The sequence below is a fragment of the Camellia sinensis genome, chromosome 2, assembly GCF_055761805.1.
Source record: "Camellia sinensis isolate YWXY chromosome 2, ASM5576180v1, whole genome shotgun sequence".
Taxonomy (NCBI): Eukaryota; Viridiplantae; Streptophyta; class Magnoliopsida; order Ericales; family Theaceae; genus Camellia; species Camellia sinensis.
In genome coordinates, this window is record NC_138962.1 from 35356938 (window position 1) to 35379602 (window position 22665).

Genomic DNA, 22665 nt, shown 5'->3' on the forward strand with positions numbered 1-22665 from the left:
ATGCTAAATGGAAGAAACGATATAGGTTCCATCACCTCAGGATGCCGAGGTAATAGAACCTAAGAGACAGTTGTGGGGACATATTTTCTGAGTGCCAACACGTGGCCAAGGTGACGCCGAAGTGTCAGCCGAGATGCCACGTGTACTGGTCGTGATGCCGAGGTGATCTCGGCTAGGCCGAGGTTATCTCCGAAGATATCGGAGTCCGGGATAAGCGGATAAAGGACAAGAGTCCTGGATTGAATGGGACTTCAGTTTGGGTAATGATAAGACTCTTAGAGAGTTTATCGCAATCCTACTGGGAGTCCAAGATTAGCAATAATCCTAAGTTCATTGAATCTAGGCTTCTATTGGGACTAGGATTGTGTTGGCTATAAAAGAGAGGCACCTCCATAGGTCTAAGGTATGCAATTTATATTCTGAATAGTGAGGTAAGCACTTTTGCTATCTTTGAGAGATAACTGACTTGATCATCGGAGTGCCCCCGGGTGGATGAACCACCGCCGGAATCTCCTCTTTCTGTTGTAAGTCGTTCGGGACTTATCTATTCTGCCAGTGTTCTCCAGCTAAGTATTAATTTGGCAGTGTGGTCGGAATTGACACACATAGGATAATAGTTAACCTTTTTTTTTTTTGTAGTTAATTTGAAGATTGTGAGAGAATAAATTAAACAATTATGATTTAAATGTGATATTTTATCTTAGGGGAAATTACAAAAAAAACCCAGGGTTTAGTGCATTTTTCAAATTAAACCCTACGTTTCCAATTGTGACAATTTGTACCCCACCATTCCACTCGTGTTTCAATCTGATCCCCTCATTCATCTTCGTCTCTATCAGTTAATGGAAGACTGATTTGGGTGCCAAAATTTCCATAATCTTCATAATTTAGGACAAAAGACACCCCTCCATTTTCTGAATTTGAGTTTTCGAATGGAACAAAGGAATTGGGATTAGAGGACTCAAACTTGTTATCCCACAACAAACCCTTCCTTATGAACAACAGAGAAGAGATTGGAAAGAAGATAATCAAGTGCATCAGGACCGTTAAACCCATCGTAAATTCCAACGAAAACCCATCCATGTTCCTTCGAAACAACGACATGAACTGGATCCTCACCGGCCTTTTCTTGTGCCTATTGAAGATTCTGACTACCCATTGAATCATCATCATCTAAACTACCATCTGTGCTCAAATTCACACTGCTGATTGTCAACTTATTTTGCTTCTTACACCTAACAATCCAATCCTATTCTTTCACAAAAACAACCCATTTAATCGGCTCAACAATCAAATTTTGCCCTTGTGAAATCATCTTCGATATCGCTCCCTGTAGGACCCGAATCAACGACCCTTTTCTCGATCTGGGTCGAAAAGAAAAACCCCAATGAGAGTAGCTCCTCTAGAAATGATCGTCACTACCCTTTTCGAGAGGCCCCGGGAAAATTCCACGATCGAGAGGTCCCGACAAAAACCCTTTTTCGATCAGACTGGACATGAACCCCCTCTCCATCGGGCCCGAACCCGAATTTTCCCAAGAATTTAACGGCAAAAGACTTGAGCTCATGGAATTCCGAGGAATAGGTTGGAGAGGAATGGAAACGAAAGAGGTGGAGCTCTCGAAAGCGGAGGCTCGATCGATGGAGTTGTAGCTGTAGAGATCGACCAAGGTAGTGGAGAGAGGGGTGGAAGTGTTGGCACTGACAGAGGCGCCAGAGATCGATTGGAAAGTGGTAGTGGTGTCTTCGAAGTCGACTTTGAAGGAAGAGAGACGGACTGGAAAATGAGGGGGTGTCTTTTGCCCTAAATCATGAAGGTTAATGCAATTTTGGCGTCCAAATCAATCTTCCGTTAATTGATAGAGACAGAATGGATGGTGGGATCGGATTGAAACACAGTGGAATGGTGGGATACAAATTGTCACAATTGGAAACTTACGGTTTAATTTGAAAAAAATACTAAACTCTGGTTTTTTTTTTTTATAATTTTTCCTTTTATTTAATTAATTATTTTAATCTATTTTATTTTTATTAACTATTTTAATCAAAAAAAAAATACCAAGTCAACTTTCCAAACACCCCTGCAGGTATGTACAGTTTAGGGACTGTACTTATATCCAAACATAAAATTGAAGATTGAACAAGCTAATATAATATAATTTTATCCCCAAACTAATACAACCATAGTATGTAATATTATACGCACTCTTTATCATGAAGGATTATTTTGACCATTAGATTTAAAAGTTAAGTTTTCAGTTTTTCTTAATTTTTTTTTAAAAAAAATACATAACTTAAAAGAAATTAAAAATTAAAAAAATGATTTTTAACCTCAGGTCAAAAAGAGGCCGAAGTGGAATAAACGTGGGAATAGAAAATGGTGATGGAAATCTACTGTTACGTCGCGTTTAGTTTTTCGAAGTTAAAAAACGTTCGCACGCGAAGGTTGGGGGGTGTGGGGGCGGAATACGCCCGCGGCGTTCAGGAAACATCCTCGAACCCCACTGACGTGCCTTTTTTTTTTTTATAACACGGTGGGGGGCAACTTCTAACGTGCGCATACAGCTCTACTTTTGGAGAATTTTTTGACGACAGATAGGTAAATGTCATGTGATACTTAAAGCTTTTTTTTTTTTTTTTGGCTATGTTTCTGTGTTGAGTGATAGGGAGACAACATGAGAGGTTATGGTATTTGTGATTAGTTGAAGGAACCATGCGACATGTCAGATGGTACCCTATCTGTACCCAAGAATTTTTCTTACTTTTGCCAACTCCTTTGAATTTTTACCAAGAATAATATTAGGGATTGTAAAAAAATTATTATAAAATATTTTATAATTTTTTTTATTCTTTAATTAGTGTATGATATTTTATTGTATTTGTAATTTAAAAATAAAGAATATTTCATAATTATTTTTTATAATATTTTTTTGGGTAAATGACGCTTACAACCCCTGAGATTTTGGTTTAATACATATTACTCCCTGACGTTTGGAAAATTACGCTAACCCCCCTGTCATTGTAATTATTTTGACGGAATGAAAACATTGAACTCATGAACTCTCTTTATTTTTACTTTGCTTTACTTTCTCTTTTTTTTCCTCTTTTCTTTTACTTTTTTTTTTAAATTTAATTTCCTCTATTTTTCTACTAGGAGTTGTTACCTTTTATATAAGTAGGGAGATTTATGAAATGAGACTATTAACCAAAGGGGTGGGAATGTAATTTCTAAAACGTCAAAGGGTGGATAATAATTGAACCAAATCTCAAAGGGTGTCAATGTAATTTATCCCTTTTTTTTTTTTTTTTTTTTTTTTTTTTTTTTTTTTTTAATGATCTCTAAGATCTCTTTTACCAGTGATTCCTTTGCTTTGTGGGTTGCCCAGAAGATTCATTTCATCTTGGTTACTGGTCATAGCATTTATAAATAAGTGAATTGTATAATAAAAAATATGAGCCTTGATTTTTTTTCAATTTTTTATTTTCAGAATAGGATATGGTGGGAGTGGATAAGGAGACTTGAATTCGTAAGTGCTGAGTGAGTTTCCTTTTTAAATATTTTGTTGTTCATCTTGTGAAATTAAATAAATAGATTTATGAAAAAATTAAATTATATATCAAGAATACATGTAGATAATTATAACTAAATTTTAACATAAATACACAATAATAAAAGGGTAAAGAAACGAAACCGAAGCCTGTACGGTAGCAGTTTCCTTAAAACAGATTTCGCCGCCTCACAGGTCGAGTGCTTGAGGAATCCCGGCGTCTGTCTCCCAGGATACGACGGTCAAAACTAGCTACAACAGAAGCACTATCTGTCTAGCTTAGCGAACAAAACAGTGGCAGCACTCTCTCATAGTAGGAACTTTTTGACAAACTGACTAAAGAATAGAAGAAACAATTTCTGTGTTTGAGACTTGACAGGAGGGTCTCAATTTATACATGTATAGGGGAGAAAGGAAGAGCCTCCAGCCTTTATGGCTGTTTATAATGCACTATTAACCTCTGCAATAAAGGCAGGAGTTACAAACCCCATTAATGCAGGAGTTACAAACCCCATTAATGCTCTATTAAACTCTGTAATAAATGCAGGAGTTACAAACTTCATTACTTTTTCCATGAAGCTAACTTCATGAGGTAATTTCTCATTCAAATCTCAATGGTTTTTAGCCATTCTATCTGTGGTGTAAAGATCTGAATGCAAAGTATCTAGACCCACTTGGACCAAACACAATAGATGGTTGGGACCCACTTTAATATTTAATTAAAGTCACAAAAAAACCATTTTTTCCAACATATTTACCTATCGTTTTGATAATGATTTTTTTTTATATTTTATTTAAATTTCTAGATGTATTTTGTGTTTTTGAGATATTTATTACCGGTAAAGATACTGAAATTTTATCAAAATAATATTTGTGAATTTTAATTTATTTGCATTTAAATATGATGTAATAACTGTCAGTAGTTGAATTATATTTTTTAAAAAAATTATTACGATAAATTTATTATTATTTTAGATGGAAATGAAAATGATAAATTTATCTTTGAGAATTAAAATAAATTTATATGATAAATAAGTCTAATTCCCCATTTTTTATATGTAATAGCCAGAACTTTGCAATTATTTTTATTAGGCCGAAACTAATTCTCTTTAAAGGGGCCATGTTTTCAGTCAACAATTTTAGTTGCAGTTGAGCCCAACTCGTTAACCCTAGTTCTAGCAAGCCCACTTTAATGCTGTGTTTGGTTGGGGAATTTGGGGATAGATTTGGAAAGAGAAATGGAAAAGGTAGGTGAAATGTGAATAAAACATGCCTATATTTCACCTAGTTTCACACACCTTTTCCCTTTCCCTTTTCAAATCCCTCATCAAATCCCCAAACCAAACACAGCATAAAGGTACTAGTGGTACTAATAAAGATTTATTTATTTTTGGAATTAAGATTTAGAAAAAATAAAATTTTAAAAATAAAAACCTTAGATCAAATTTTTTTAATGAAATGATGCCAAATCACAAAAAATATAATAGGAATGAAATTTAAAACTAAAAGTTTGTCATGTACTTTGATCATATTTTAACTTCTTAAATGTTTAATATGATAATAAAAAAAAATGTACCAATGATTTAGTAATTAAGATTTTGTTTAGAACTTGGGAAAAAATATAACAAAATATACAAAACAAAGAAAAAAAAAAAAATACAACCCCTTCTAAATGCTAGATTGACCCAACCTAAAATTTGGCATAGAATATAGAAAACAAATATCGATTGTAATATATCAAGAATTTTCTAAAACAAAAAGATTATATATATTCATTTTGAGTTTTTTTTTTAATTTTTTTTTATTTTTCAAATTTATTCCGCACAAATAACACTTTTTCCAAATTTTCATTTAATCTCATCCATCAAAGCTTTGGACCACACCGACTGAAGGCCCATGCAAATCAACAGAGTTGGGCTCAGCCCACTTCGTCTGGTCTTGCTATCGTTACAGCGGCCCAATGCCGCTCTTTAATATTATTTATTTATTTTATTTTGAGTTGATTTTTATTTTTTTAAAGTCGGTATAAATGGTCTTAAAAGTTAAAATATTTTATTTTATTTTATAAAAAAATCTCTAAAAAATTTTCAAAAACGAACTTTTTAGTTTTTATTTTTATTTTTATTTTTATTTTTATTTTTATTTTTTGGATAAAATTAATTAAATTTTATTTTCTTAAATATTTAGATGTCATCTAGTTTAGAAGAACTTAAAACATAAATGATTTTAATTTAAAATTTTAAAAAAATCAATCAATTTTATTTTTAAAATGTATAAATAAATTACATGGACTTCTTGAAATTTAAAAAAAAAATACAATTACCCCTTAGTCTTTTAACGTGTAGACCATTTTTTTTACTAATAATGTGTCAGTCTATGCTAAAACATATATGTTTATTTATTTTAATGTTGATTCATGATGTGCATTAATTTTAATCACTTTAATCTTACAAAAAGAAAAGTCAATGTAATTATATAAAAAATATAAAGTTAATTGTATTTTTTTAATATTTTAAGGGAGGTGAATGTAATTTAGGCTCCGGTTATACCGACGTAAAATATTTTACAATTTTTTTTTCTTTCTTGTAAATTGATTTACACGTTTTTTATTTATTTTATTTTTGTTTTTCAATATTTGGTTGACATTTGGACAAAACATGTTATTGCCTATTTTTTTTTGATTTAATAAAATATCATTTATGACTTTTTAATAAGTTAAGATATTTATTTAAAAAGACAAAATGTATTAAAAATATAGTGAATGAGAATCAATTTTATAAAAATGACTTACACAAATTTTAAAAACAAATTATTTTTGAAAAAATTATGCAAAAATATTTTTACTTACTTTTTGTTTAATCAAATAATAATAAATAACTAAAATATTTTACCTCAAGATAAACGGAGGCTTACTTAAAACAAAAAAATAAGGGTAAATTACAAACACACCTCTTGAGATTTACTTAAATTATAAATTATTATTGTGATTTTAAAAATTACATTATGCTCCTTAAGGTTTATAATTTCATAATAAATATGTTCTTTTATTAATAAATCATCAAGTTAATTAACAGTTTTTAATAATATTAAAATTTTATTTCAATTAACAATTTAATAATTTTATTATTGTGTAGGTGAATAGTTATAAATATTACTTTTTTAATTAATTCTGTTAAATAAAAAATTTTGACAAGAAGATATTTATAATTTTCTAAATTACGGAAGAAAATTCGTATTTCAAACCTACTTTAAGGGATGTATTTGTAATTGATCCAAAAATAAATAAATAAATAAATAAACTCCAGATCTGTGGTGTGTGAGTATGTGCGCCGGAAGCGCACAATAGTGAGGAAATGCATTGAGCAATGCAATGCGTGTGCGCGACGTTGGCCCAGATAAGAGAGAGAGATAGGGTCACTCACAGACCGCTTTTCTTCTTTTATTGGCGGTGATGAGAGAAAAAAGTCATTTTGTTACACAAAGGGCTGAGCGTCGTCATCGACCGACTTCTTAGCTCCCTTTATTTTTCAATTCCCCCCAAAACTAAAACCCTAACTCCCTCCTTTTGTTGATTCGATCTGAGACGCGGGAACTCCTTCTAATCTCTCTCTCTCTCTCTCTCTCTCTCTCTCTCTCTCTCTCTCTCTACCAAGTTTTCTTTAATCTGATCCTCTCTCCCTCTCTCGTGGATAAATGGATTAATGGCAAAAGATAAGGTAAGCTCACGAATCAATTTCTAATTCTGTGTTTATTGTAATGCGAAACGTAGATAACTTTGAATTGTTTAGATAGATTATTGTTTATCTTTATTTATTTTTTGCTAGTGCATGGCTACTTTTTGGCTTCGTTTTAGGTTTTGAATGCTAAAACAGTGGTAATTGTGGTGTTTGTTTGTTTTTGCTCCGGAATTGGAGGGAGGATTAGTAGTTGAATGTTTTTTTTATTTGATTGATGTGCTGTGATGCTAAACTTAAGCTATAAGAGCTGAATTAAAAACACTGTTAACTTTTTCTAAGTTTAAGCTTAACAATCTGTGAGTATGTACACATTTGGAATATGCATTAGCAATATTACATGTAGGTGAAATTTGAACAGTAGCAGCTGGAAATATGAACACTTTTTTTTTTTTTTTTGATGAATGTTATATTGTTTTATCCTGAATTATTGTGCTTCAAAACAAAATTTGACTTCATTTTTCTTATTTCTCGTTTCGTTGTCTACTATTTAATTTTCTTAATTGTCGTTTTGTTGTCTACTATTTAATGCTATCGTCTCACATTTTTTATTAAAAAAAAACCAGTATATATATCCACCACTAATAGTGTGGAAGGTAATGCTGATGGTGTTAATTACAAAAACAAAAAGTTAAGTTGGATTTTGTTTTGAAGGTTGGATTTTGTTTTGAAGGTTGATTTTTTTTAGACATTTGGTTCCAGATATAGTAGTCCCGAGAATTTGGTTGCATATTAAATGCGATATGAAATTGAAAACCTATGATATGGTCTATATACCTTATTTATCTCCTTAACTTGGATTTGCCCAATCTTGTTAGTCAACAGAGCTGTTTATACTCCAAGAAGTGTCCTGATAGCGACTTATTAAATGTTTTCAATAAATATGATAGTTCTATCAAATTTAGATGCGTTGTCAACAACAAAATACCAGTTTGGCTCTGGAAAGTTTTGATATACCGGTCTGGTTGATGTGACGTTTAGATATACCGCCCGGTAAGTTGAGATTTTGACAACTCGGCAAGAGCATGTCAACATTTATTAATATGAAAAAATAAATTTGAATGTAGATGGTGAAGAAAAAAGTTGAAAAAAATTTAAATTTGAAATTAGAAACTTGAGCAGTTACAAAGGAGCAATATGGTTATCAAAAAATTCATGACATGAAGTTCACTGAGTTGTGCGCTTTATATAATATTATAGATTAGGTACTTAAAAATTTACAACTTGTAGCAACAATTGATTATCTTTAAATTTATAAATCTCTTACGCTATGTTTGATAAAAAAAAAAAAAAAAAAATTCATTATATTTAATTTTGTGATTGATTGTTTTAAGGACTAGCATGCTGGCAAGCTGCAAACACTGCATCCAATTTTTCCTTCTTGTGGCTTTATTTGAAGTTTTATGTAGAACTGTCATATGAAGAGAATTAGATATAGTTAAAAATATATGTATTATTGATTGATGAATGTTGATTTTTGTTCTGTTACAATGGATTGATTATATAGATGTAGGTTAGGTGGTGGTAGGTGAGGAGTAGGTGAGTGTAGTAGGTGAGTGTGTGGTAGGTGATGGTAAGTGTGTGGTAGGTGATGGTAAATTCTAACAGCCCCCCGCAAACTCAAGGAGGATAGAAACTAACCAACTTGAGTTTGAAGAGAGGAACAAAACAAGAAAATACATAAAAATAAAAAAAAGATAGGAGACACTGTATGGTCGTGTCAGACCGTTGGTGAAGACACTGAAATGTAGTGTCATAACGTGGTAGAGGACACTGTATGGGGGTGTCATAACGTTGTAGAGGACACTGTATGGTGGTGTCATAACGTTGTAGAAGACACTGTATGGTGGTGTCATAACGGTGTAGAGGACACTGGATGGCGGTGTCAGACCGATGTAGAAGACAGTTTATGGGGTCATGTCGGACCGTTGTAAAAGACAGTTTACGGGGTCATGTCGGACCGTTGTAGCAGACAATGTCGGGACAGTTTACAGAGTCTTGTCGGACCCATAAGGGAGCTAACCGGAATCAATGTCGGGACAGTTTACAGAGTCTTGTCGGACCCATAAAGGAGCTAACCGGAATCAATGTCGGGACAGTTTACAGAGTCTTGTCGGACCCATAAAAAATACACTGTATGATGTCGGGACAGTTTACAGAGTCTTGTCGGACCCATAAAAAATACACTGTATGATGGTGTATATAGGCTGCCCAAATATATATATATATGGATATATATAGTGAGCCCTCAAAAGTCGCGCCCTCAAAAGGCGTGCCCACTTCATCAAAAGGCGTGCCTGACAGAAAGCGTCGAGCCATCAAAAGGTGAGCCGGAGACGCGGCGAGGCACGTGAGCGACAGAGTGGCGTGTCGGCCGCGTCGTCAGTGTCAATATAAACCAATGCGGAGGCGGAGGAAACCAAACCAGACTGAAACCTTTGAACTGGTCATTCTGAAACAATCTGTAAATACTCTGTATCCAACCCTTCTCGGAAACACTCAGCAACCCAAAAAACATGGCCTCTTCTTCCCGTTCAGCTACCCAGAATATGGCCTCATCTTCCCGAGGTCTGCTCACTCTCTTTCCCGACCTCAACGAGTCAACAGGAGAGATAACAGGTGCGGTGGCCAGTGAACCTCAACCAAACACCTCTGTGTTTGCTCCGTTGAACTTTCCGATGCGGTCGGTGGAGCAAAAAATGGCGGTGCAAACTGATATTGAGGCCAATCAGTATACTCTGAAGTCATGTGTGGAAACCATGACTGCGGTCACAAACTTGTCGCACCGGCTGCAGAGCAGGACAAATGAGGTGCAACAGTTAAACTCCCAGCTGGCTCTGCTCCAACGCATGTATAAGGATGCGCGAGCAGAGATAAGTGTGCTAAAGACAGAAAACAAGGAGCTGAAGCGGAGGGCCACCGTGATGTTCCGATTTGGAGGGCCGCCATATGCTGCAGTGGAGGAGTAGGGAGGAGTGATCATGCCCAGTGGAGTGGGAAACACGGAGGCAGCACTGTCAAGGGCCGCCCAGGACGGAGGCAAGAAGAAGAGACCGGCAGTAGAGTAGAGAAGGGAAAAGAAAAAATCCCACGGGGGGTGTGGTTGTTTTGTTGGTGTGTCTGTTTTTTTTTTTTTTTTTTTTTTTTTTATGTAAAATGGTTAACGGGGTGAGCCCCGACATGAATAAAAGGAGTGGTATGCAAGTCGTCTTCGTCCAAAGTTTTTTTTTTTTTTTTTTATCTCAGAATACGCAAACAATTGATGTGCAAAATTTTGGGGGAAGGACTGTTATGCTATAATAGAAATTTTCAAAAGAGTAACAGTTTGATGGGGTTTCCCATAAGTTAATTTGTTTTGTTTTTGTGTTTTTTTTTTTTTTTGTGTTTTTTTTTTTATGTTTGTGTGCAAAGGACGTGATGGTTGGAAAGTCAAAAAGGAGGAAGAGATAAAGTAGAGGTAGTGCGCCAGAATAGGAAAATAAAAAAAAAAAACGAAAAGAGGAAAGTGGAGTGGGGAACAGGATTGTAAGGAAAAATAGGTTTTAAAAATAAAAAGGAGGAAGAGATAAAAAAAGAATAATAAAAAAATAAATAAACAAAGGAGGAAAAGAAAAAGTGGTGGCTGGCTCTCTCTCTCAGCATCACGTGGGTGGTGTAAAGAGAGTGGTTGTAAAATGTGTGCACTGGGTGATGAGGAAAAGCGGCCTAGAAAACACCGGGTTGCGCTGGAAGGCTGCTTCTCGGTGTATGTAGGACCTCAAAAACAGAGGTTTGTGGTCAAGACTGAGTATGCAAATCATCCACTGTTCAAGATGTTACGTGAAGAAGCTGAGTTGGAATATGGGTTCAACAGTGATGGCCCTCTTGCTCTTCCAGTTTTAGAGAGAGAGAGAGTGAGGAATAGACGAAATGGAGCAAATCTGCTCAGATCTGAAGTTGCAGAACCCAGAACCAAAAACAACAAAATGAGCTGGTGTACAGATCTCTGTTCGGCGAAAGCATTTTTGCGGCGGAGGTGGATCGTCTGGCGGCTAGATCAAACGATGGAGACGCTGAAGGCATCGGAGGCGACTGTAAGTATTGCACAGAATACTACTGGCAGTGTATTTGTACCCGTGGGGGCGTTGGGCGGCGGAGAGCCGAGACCCGACCCGGAGAAAGCGGGTATGGCTTGGTGATGATCGTGAGCTTACTCTTGGGAGCTCAAGAACCAGGTAAAGAAATGCTGAGCAGAAAAGATGACGTGGGTCGGAGTTGGCTCGAGATGCAGGGGTTGTAGAGAGGCTGAGGAAGGCTGGTGCGCTCGATCTGGACAAGGAGTGAATCCTTACATAACATCAGGGTCCCCTTGCGGGTCAAGCAGTGGATCTGCAATATCAGTAGCTGCTAACAGTTGAGAGATGAGAGGTCTGGCAGGCGGCCAAGGCGAGGCTACCGCCCGCCGGTGAAGTGAAAATACTAGGTGCTTAACCTTGCTCTGATACCAAGTTAAAAATATATGTATTATTGATTGATGAATGTTGATTTTTGTTCTGTTACAATGGATTGATTATATAGATGTAGGTTAGGTGGTGGTAGGTGAGGAGTAGGTGAGTGTAGTAGGTGAGTGTGTGGTAGGTGATGGTAAGTGTGTGGTAGGTGATGGTAAATTCTAACAGATATTGTGTTGTGAGATTGAGTGTTATGTAATCTTTTCAAATCCCTCACCTTCACACCCTAAACAAACAAAACCAAAGAAACTCCATTTTTCATGCTATACATATGCAAAGAAATATATTTCTACTAGCTATAGAGTCTATAATGCCAAACTGATTGGGAAAAGCACTGACCAATTAGAGCAACGTTGTCCTGTCTATGATTATATATAAAATGGGCTAACATTATAGAATCAGTTTGGTTTAAAATTTAAAAAATGCACAAATAACTTCTGAATATGCTTGGATTGTGTGATGTTGCTGAATTTTACAACATATGTGATGGGAACTGTGAAGGCATTGGATGAAGATAAATTGGTGATTGTGGATTTATTTCAATATTGTTTTCTTCTCTATGATTTATTGGGTTTTATCCATATTACCTAGAACTAATATCGTACGTCACATGCTCTGAAGTGTGGTACAATAGGGTTAGACTTCCTAATTTGACAGCCAATATATTATAGTGTATTTTTCTTCAAATTAATTGTTCAACAACACAGTTCAATAAGCGTTATTATAACCCATTGTTTTACATTTTGTCAATTCAAAACTTCACTCCATCTAGATTTTAGTTCATTGTATTTGATTTTTTTCTTATTAAAGAGAACCTTTAACGGAAAACATAGAAAGATTATGGGATCACTTTAAATTGTTAAATTCATTGTTTTTGGAACATGCGTTTGAAAATGTAAATCGCAGGTGTTTGCTTTTTTGGGTAACATTCATTTTATTTATTAAATTAAGATTTGCCTATTGTATCGGGTTAATTTTGGTAATATTAATCTAGGTTTTCTAGGATGCATCCTTTATGTAATAAATTTTGCAAATATTTATTTGAGTGTTGATTATTTTTACATTAACAACTCTCCAGAGAAGACCTTTTTCAGCCAGGGAGAAACGACGGCAAACAAAAAAGAGTTGGTTGAAAAATAAATATTAGTTTATTTAGGAATCTGTATTTCATTAGGATTTTCCTTGTTGGATGATGCTTATAGGTTATATATATGGGGGTGTGTGTTGAACTATTAGGTTTTTTGGCAGTGATTGAATATTGAAAGAACTCTAATATTGTTCTGCCTACAGAATTCTCTCTCTTCTCTGGTTCTACATTAATGTGTTGTTGGAACTATTTAAAGGTATCAGATTCTTGGAAAATCGTTTATAGGGCAGGGAGAAAGATGGGAGCTTTCAAATCAGGTTTGAACTAAAGAGAATTGGGGTTTAATAGTGAATCGTGATCAATGTGCTGCCAAGAATTATAGAGGAGAAAGAACGAAGGATTATTTTGGAACCCTGTCCAGAGTTCCTTATACCTCAAGTTCAGGGTTCAGCTACAAAACACTTCAAAACCTACATATGCTAAATCTGACATTTCTCTAAAAAAAATATGAAATAATAAGCGCACGTTGATATTCATAGGCTATTGTGTTTGTTTCATTCCTATTAGGAATACAAGTCTAATAATTAGATATTTCAAACTCAAGTGGGTGAAATCAATCTCAACTTTGTTAAGGACACATAAAAGAGTCACCAACACAACTGTCCTATTTAAAATTGAGCTAAGATCCATGGGAACTCATATAGCATGTACCCATTTTATGAAAATGTTAAAATAACATCCAGTCAAAAAGTGATGGGGACATAAATAAAACTAAATTAGCATTAGTTGAACCTTGACAAGCCTTGAATGATGCTTGAATAACCAGCACCTTCATCAACAAGGTTACAATAGGTCTTTGTGAACTTTCCAATTTACATTGTTTGTACTATTTTGATGTTGACTGCCGGACTATGGAATGCATTACAACTGTATTGGACTATGGAATGCGTTACAACTGTATTAGACCTGGTTCTGTACTTGAAGAGTTTTCTATTTTAATTTATGGGTGAAACTGTTAAATGAATTTGATATTGAATTGCTTATTTTCAATTAAGTGTGGTAAATGGAATGACATAGGACTGGTTATATTTGTCACTACAGGCTTTCTGTCCAAATGTCTGCTGACATGAACATGGATGCATCTTCAGCACAAGACAACAGTGAAACTGGACAAGGATCGCCCCCTATACAAAGAACTTCAATTCAAGAGCATGAATTTGGTGCTAGGAGTTTAGCTAGTGAAGCAACAGAAGAAAAACATGTGATTAGCACTGGAAATGTAAATATGGTATCAACAGAAGCCAGGCCTGCGGAATGCAACTATAATGGTATTGAACGATTGAGACAACCTCACGAAGATCTAACCAGAAATTTAAGTTGTGAACAATTGGGACAACCGCTGGAAGATGCCACCATGAATTCTAATTCTGAGCAGTTCGGTTTACTACCTGATCACGTTGCTGGAAAAAATTTAAGTGCTTTACGAGCTATGTCAGAAATAAATTATGAACTTGTTACAGAAAATGTAAATAGTGAAGCATTGGTGGAAACACAGAAGATGGGTATTGGACACATTCAAAATGGACCAGCTGAAACTGGGACAGTAGAATTTGACCATCTTGGTCTGGAACAATCTATCCTACCTTCAGAAGATGTGACCAAAAATTCCAGTTGGGATCAATTGAGACCAACACCAGAAGATGAGAGAAAGTCTAGTCTGGAACAATTGGGATTACCACCTAAAGATGCTGCAGTGAATACTAGTCTTGAACAATTGAAACCACCACCTGATCACGCTGCTGGAAAAAAATCAAGTGCTGCACAAGCCAGGTCAGAAATAAATCATGAACTCATTCCCGAAAACGTAAATAGTGAAGCATTGGTGGAAACAAAGAAGATATGTACTGGATGCATTCAAAATGTACCAGTTGAAACTGAGACGGTAGAACTCGACCATCTTGGTCTGGAACAATCTAGCCTACCTTCAGAAGATGTGACCAAAAATTCCAGTTGGGATCAATTGAGACCACCACCACAAGACGGTAGAAACTCTAGTCTGGAACAATTGGGATTACCACCTAAAGATGCAGCAGTGAATACTAGTCCTGAACAATTGAAATCACTGCCTGATCATGCAGCTGGAAAAATATTAAGTGCTAGACAAACAATGCCAGAAATAAACCATGAAGAAGTCCCAGAAAATGTAAATAGTGAAGCATTGGTGGAAACACAGAATATAGGTACCGGAGGCATTCAAAATGGACCAGCTGAAACTGAGATGGTAGAATTTGACCATCTTGGTCTGGAACTATGTGGCCTACCTTCTGAAGATGTGACTGAAAATTCCAGCAGGGATCAATTGAGACCGCCGCCAGAAGACAAGAGAAAGTCTACTCTGGAACAATCAGAACTTGTTCCAGAAAATGTAGATAGTGAAGCATTGGTGGAAACACAGAAGATAGGTACCGGATGCATTCAAAATGGACCAGCTGAAACTGGGATGGCAGAATTCAACCATCTTGGTCTGGAACTATCTGGCCTAATGTCTGAAAAGGTGACTGAAAATTCCAGTAGGGATCAATTGAGACTACCACCAGAAGACGAGAGAAAGTCTACTCTGGAACAATCGGGATTACCACCTAAAGATACAGCAGTGAATACTAGTCTTGAAGAATTGAAAACACCACCTGATAACACTGCTGGAAAAATATTAAATGCTAAACAAGCAATGCCAGAAATAAATCATGTACTTGTTCCGGAAAATGTAAATAGTGAAGCATTGGTGGTAACACAGAAGGTTGGTACTGGACACATTCAAGGTGAACCAACTGAAACTGGGATGGTAGAATTTGACCATCTTGGTCTTGAACAATCCGACTTACCTTCTGAAGATATGACCAAAAGTTCCAGTTGGGAACAATTGTGCCCATCACCAGAAGATAAGAGGAAGTCTAGTATGGAACAATTGGGATTACCACCTGAAGATGCAGCAGTGAATGCTAATCTTGAACAATTGAAACCACTACCGGATCACGCAGCTGGAAAAATATTAAGTGCTAAACAAGCAATGCCAGAAATAAATCACGTACTTGTTCCAGAAAACGAAAATATTGAAGCATTAGTGGTAACACGGAAGGTTTGTACCGGACACATTCAAAATGGACCAACTGAAACTGGGAGGGTAGAATTCAACCATCTTGGTCTTCAACAATCTGGCTTACCTTCTGAAGATGTGAACAAAAGTTCCAGTTCAGAACAATTGGGACCACCATTGGAAGATGAGAAGAATTCTAGTATGGAACAATTGGGATTACCACCTGAAGATGCAGCAGTCAATACTAGTCTTGAACAATTGGAACCATTACCAGATAATGTCTCCAATAATTGTGATCTCAAACAACTAGGAAAACAACCAGAAGATGCAGCCAACAATGCTAGCAAGTTGGGAGGCAGGGGTAGAAGAAAATCTACAAAATCGACAAAACATGCGCCAGGATCTTCTGTAATGAGTACGAGAGTTTTGCGCTCAAGGTTGCAAGAGAAACCTAAAGCTCCCGAGCCAAGTAATAATTTGCCAGAGCATGTTGATGGTGCTAATCAGGAAAAGAGAAGGAAGATGAGGAAGAAGAAAAATATGAAGAAAATTCCAGTTGATGAAGTCTCAAGAATTAGAAAGCATCTGAGATACTTGCTAAATCGAATAAACTATGAGCAAAACTTGATTGATGCCTATTCTGGTGAAGGTTGGAAAGGACAAAGGTTTGTAGTCTATAGCCAATTTAGACTAAATAGTTTATCACAGTTTTTTTTTTCCTTCTAGCATGCTGCTGTCATTCTAGTGGCTGGTGCATATTTTTCATGAGCATGTTCGATCCTATTCTTTCTCTTGCTGATAATTTCTTTGATTTTTAGTGTCTGGTGCATATTTTTCATGAGCCTGTTTGATCCTATTTTTTCTCATGCTGATAATTGCTTTGATTGGATTTTGCAAAAAATGGGACTTGAACATCAAACGATATTTATTAAATCCGTGTACTTTTTTTTCTCCCAATTTTCTTCTTCTTTATAGTCACAACCTTTACAATGACCGAAAGGTGTTCATTGGATGCTTGTAGCTTGTTACCTTGTTGAGTTTTGCTTTTTTCATCTCTTTTGTTTTCTTTGGTGGACTTCTTGTCTCCCACTTTCTTGTAGTTTATTTTTTTATTTTTGCTTATTAACATAGTGCTGATAAAAATAAATAAATAAATAAAAAGAAAGAAAGAAAATTAGAACTTTTGTCTGCTGCTGAGTTCCTAATTCTTTTGCTTGCTATTTTGGTAATTTTGCAGCCTAGAAAAAATAAAGCCAGAGAAGGAGCTTCAACGAGCTAAATCAGAAATTTTCCGTTGCAAATTGAAGATAAGAGATCTATTTCAACGTCTCGATTTGTTAATTGCTGAAGGAAGGCTTCCAGAATCCTTGTTTGATTCTGAAGGACAGATTGACAGTGAGGATGTAGGAGTTGCCTTCTTTGAACAAGATAATTTTACATTTTTATGACACTTCTAATTAAATGTTATTTTGTTTCTGATAGTATATATATATATATATATTAGTTCTAAAGAGTTGCAAATACCTAGACATTTATCTTCCTGTGGCAGATATTCTGTGCAAAATGCGGGTCTAAAGATTTGGGAGCTGATAATGATATCATACTCTGCGATGGTGCTTGTGAGCGTGGTTTCCACCAGTTTTGTTTGGAACCACCATTGTTAAAAGAAGACAGTATGTCTAAATAACTTGCTGCTCAACTCACCTTGATTTTTTATTTCTTGAGTTCCTTATTTCCTGTTCTTGTTTCTATTTGTTCTTTTTTCAACTCATTAATTCCCCCTGGCTTACAGTTCCTCCCGATGATAAGGGTTGGCTTTGCCCTGGATGTGATTGTAAGGTTGACTGCATTGATTTGCTTAATGATTCTCAAGGAACTGTTCTTTCCGTCTTGGACACCTGGGAGGTCAATTACAAACTTCAGTCTTAAAAATTGTCGGTTGATGACTAATTGGTTTGCTTATATGTTACTCATTATGCTTATCTCCCGTGTGCAGAAGGTATTCCCTGAGGCGGCAGCAGCAGCAGCGGCTGGAAATAAGCTAGATAGTGTTGGACTTCCATCAGATGATTCTGATGATAATGATTATGACCCTGATGGTTCAGAAGTGGATGAGAAAGTTGAGGGAGATGAATCTAGTTCTGATGAATCTGATTCCTATTCTGCTTCTGAAGATAATAGAGATTCACCAAAAAACAAGCAGAAGTTGGAGCTACCTTCTGATGATTCAGAGGATGATGATTATGATCCTGATGCTCCAGATCTCAGTGATCAGGTTAAGCAGGAAAGTTCAAGTTCTGATTTTACATCCGACTCTGAGGATTTTAGTGTTGCATTCGATGATAACATATCTCCATGCAAAGACGAACCTGTGCCTGATGAACTGATGTCTGCATCATCAGACCAGAACAAGCCCTGTGGTGTCTCCAATGGAGAAAGATCTAAAGTTGGTCGGAGGAAAAAACAATCTTTAGATGATGAGCTGCCATATCTATTAGAGTCAGGTCCTGGCCAAGGGGAGTCTGCACCTTTATCAGGAAAGAGACATGTAGAAAGGTTGGATTACAAAAGGCTGCATGATGTGAGTTCCCTTTCACAACATATATCTCTTATCATTAGCATGCTGTCCATAATCAATGTTTCTGATGATGGACTTTCAAGCATTTTTCCTGTCAGTCACTTGTGATATGTGCTAATTGTTTGCACTTCAGTAGTGAACATCACAGTATGGCACCATCTTTGTGTTAGCTGACTTTGATGCTCATGGATGTTTACTGTGATTTCATTTATTACCTGATGTAGTAGACACCACTTCTGTAGTTGTCCTCAAGTAGGTGTGCACAAAGTAACCAAGGAACCTGCAAACTGAACCAACACGGTTTTCATATGTTGGGTTGGTTGGGCACGGTTTGGTTTTGGGTTCAAAGATCCCATAAGTGATCAGGTCTGTTCAGTTTTTGGTTGGGAATCTGGGTAACTCAAACTGACTTGAGAATCGACCCCATGTATATATTATATACAATATTTGATATTGTATAAATACACTTTATGTTTGATTGTTTCTTTTATTGTCATTGGCTTTAACCATGTATTATTGTTGACTATTAAAAATCATTAGTATAGTATGTGGTGTTGATTTTATGGTTTGGTCATTTTTAAATATTTAAATGACAGTGGGTCTCAGTTTTTTTCAGTTTGGGTTGGTTCGGTTCCATACATGGTTGTAGGTTCAAAAATCCTAGAATCAACTAGGTTGGTTTCATTCTATGTTTGGCAATAACCTAAACGAAACCAAGCCATGCACACCTCTAGGCAGATATATTATGGCTAAATTTCTTATCATTCTGACATTGTTCAGATTGAAGCACAACAATCTTTTCCATCTACATATTATTAATTGTTGCCATATCCATGTAGAAAAAATTGCGAAAAGTTCCAAGAGAATCATGCCAAAATTTGAATCTGTGTCTGATCCTCCTGGTTCCTAGTCTCTGTAGAGTCTGCTGTTCTTTATGGAGAGTCGTTTCTTTATGCTTATTCTATCATATGCTTGCTGTATACCTGGGCAGTTTATCCCCTCTTCCTGTTCCCGTTTATTGTCATCCTCATTTGTTCTTGTTATTGTTTTTTTTGTCTTCAATTATATTTTGCATATTGACTCCATTATGTTAGTTTTCGTAATATATCCTATGTTGGCTTATCTTTGTTTACAATGACCTGATTTATAAAGGAAACATACGGAAATGTTTCATCTGATTCAAGTGATGAAAATTGGATGGATGCTTCTGATGTACCAACAAAGAGAAGGAAGAACAATACAGGGAAAGTTGCTTCAGCATCACCTTGTGGAAGGACTCCGATTATAGAGGGGAAGCACAACCAGGAAGAGAGTGAACGTACTCCTAAGAGAAGAGCTTGTAAGAAGCTAGATGTTGAAGGCACAAATGATTCGCCAGCTAAATCATATAAAGGTTCTTCTGAACCTGGTTCAAGTTATGGTGGTTCTAAAAGAACACCATATAAAAGACTTGGAGAGGCGGTAACTCAGGTATCACATGCTCGTCAATTAATTTTTACTTCTTAATTCATGTGGTAGTCTGCATATGGAATCAACATTTCCCCATCAATTCAACTGTGGACTGGGTTTTTCTGGCACTGTTCTTTCCGTTTCTACAAATAGTAGTCAAGGGACAAAATTTTGTTTCATTTCCATTGAAACAACTGAAATGTTGCTGTTTTCTAGGAAACCGAAACAGAACATTAGTGGAATATTGAAATCCAATATTTCCACCGACACTCAGAAACACAATGAAACACAGTGAAACATGCTGAAATAATGAGATATTTCAACACTTGAGAGGAATGTCCAACCATGGTCATTTCTATTTGTCTTTTTTCTCAAAAGAAAAAGGTTAAGAACCAAATTAAAAAAAAGTTAAAATTTATCCCAAAAAAAAAAAGTTTAAGAAAAAGAAACTAGAAAGGAGAAGAGAAGGTTAACCAAAAATGATTAAGTTATTAATTCTCTCTTTTATTTTTTAGTTGCGAAGTATTTTTTTTTTTAACTAGAATTTTGCTTTCTTTTATTATTATTAATTATTGAAATTCCCAAATAAAGCTGCAAACCTCTTCCCAAATAAAGCTGCAAACCTTTTGTATATGATCATCTAGTATTCATAGACCTATATGCTCAATTGTTTAATTATTCAGAATTTATTAACATTTATATATTACAGGTTATAGTTTTTGTTTCTTAACATTTTCAATTTTTATTGTCATTTCACTAGTGTTTCTAAACAGTTCCATTTTCAAGCTAACTAAAACAACCTACCGAAACAAAATTTAATCGGTGATGATGGTAGTATTAAATATGAGGAGGGACTAATGCTTTGTCACAAGCCAGCAAACCTTGTTGACATTAGTATTGAATGATTTGTGCTCTTTGTACCTTACCTTGTAATCATTTCACAATTCAATTGACTTGTGTTGTGGTGGTAATTTTGCAGGGACTTTTAAGAGCCTTCAAAGAAAATCAATATCCAGATCGAGCTGCAAAAGAAAATTTGGGAAAAGAATTAGGAATCACAGCCCATCAGGTTAGCAAATGGTTTGAAAATGCACGTTGGAGCTATCGGCATACATCTCGCATGGCATCAAGTCTAGAAAGTGTCCCAATGTCAGAGCCCGAACCAAAAATGGTAAGAGAAGATGATGCTGGCAATGGAGTAAAAAATAAGGAAACGAGCAAAGTGGATGCTGGATTGGCCTCTACGACCCCCAGAGGTCACAAGAGAATAAGTCAGTCAGAACATCAAGCATCATCGGATCACATGTTGAGTATTGAGGAGACCCAGAATCCAAGTGCACCAGTTGATTTACCGAAATCTCAGGAAGTGAGAAAAAGGAGCAGACCACCGAAAGCTCGAGTGCAGAAAAGGGGCAGACCACTGAGATCTCAAGAAGTGAGAAAAAGGGGCAGACCTAAACGTAAGAAATCTGCTGCTTGACTATTAGGAAATTCTGTACTGCTTGGAGATTATTACTTTTGATCATTTGCTACTTGGAATTGAGTTGTCCGGAAGGGTAGTCCAATTCCAAGGTGAGATCCTGAAAGCACATTTCGATTACTGTTCTGTAAACAGACTTATTTCTGCTCACATACCCCCGCTCATAAATCTGTTCACAAAGCAGACTCAGTGAGATTGAGAACACTTGTTGGTCATTCAAACAGATGCGTCATCGGCAAACATGGTGCATGATGGTATCTGATAGAGAAATGTTCCCCAAAAGCCAAGAGTATGCAAAATATGCCATCTTTTCCAACAGAGGAGTCCATGTTTGGTTCAGGTTTGGCTCAAGTTTGGTCAAATGGTTATGGTAGGGCAATTATAGGGGGGAAGACATCAAATAACTTGGAATAACCTGTGAGTTTGAGGTATTATGAAACACATTTAATTGTTTTCGAAACACAATTGACTTGTGTTCTGAATTAAATTGAACTTGAAAATTTCTGTGGCTTCTAATTTTTATGATGGATTATAAAATTTCAAATTTGTTTGGCACAATGGAAGTGATGAGGCCGAGTAGCCCTTATTGCCATTATAAATGTTGAGGCTTTGGGGGAGAAAAATAGAGGGATATTTGTATTTGATTTATGAATGATAGGTTAATGATTAATTTTTAGTTACATGCGTTTGTAGGGCCTTTTTTGGGTATGGCTTAGATTATGCCTCGATCTGTTTGGTTTGGAGTTTGAGTTTTCAATCAATATATATATATATATATATTAGTGTTTTTTGTTTTTTACATTTTAATTATTATTTTTTTTAAATTCACCTAATTTAGATTACAAAGTATAAAAAAAAATTATTGAATATGAAAAAATACAATAAAAAAATTAATACATTTTCTTATTTTGTTGTGCTCAATAATTTTTTTTTAAATTTTATAATTTTTTAAGTAAATCTAAAATGTAAAATTTATTATTAAAATATTTTAAAAATTCACTAAAAAATATATATATATATAGATTAAAAACTCAACCAATTTGTCGTTTACACCCAAAACACATTTTGGAGTTTTTTTTTTTTAATATTCCAAAAAAAAAAAAAAAACTAATTAAAAAATCGACCCACTTTTCAAATTATTTGAAAAATTAACCTGCTTTTGAAATCGCATTTTCAAAATACGATTTTGAAATTGAAATTACATTT

At 35.4% G+C, this 22665-nt stretch overlaps 1 protein-coding gene and 1 pseudogene across 1 annotated transcript; one reads left to right on the forward strand and one right to left on the reverse strand.

Moving 5' to 3' along the window:
• Positions 1–816: 816 nt before the first annotated feature.
• On the reverse strand, positions 817–3415 carry LOC114316057 (putative protein phosphatase 2C 23 pseudogene; annotated as a pseudogene).
• Positions 3416–6861: 3446 nt separating this feature from the next.
• On the forward strand, positions 6862–22139 carry LOC114316025 (uncharacterized). Its single transcript, XM_028262677.2, has 8 exons — positions 6862–7263; positions 13960–16617; positions 17190–17355; positions 17502–17625; positions 17745–17857; positions 17949–18533; positions 19683–20000; positions 20959–22139. Exons 2-8 carry the CDS (start codon positions 13973–13975, stop codon positions 21457–21459), a joined length of 4452 nt encoding a protein of 1483 aa, XP_028118478.2. The 5' UTR covers positions 6862–7263; positions 13960–13972; the 3' UTR covers positions 21460–22139.
• Positions 22140–22665: the final 526 nt, after the last annotated feature.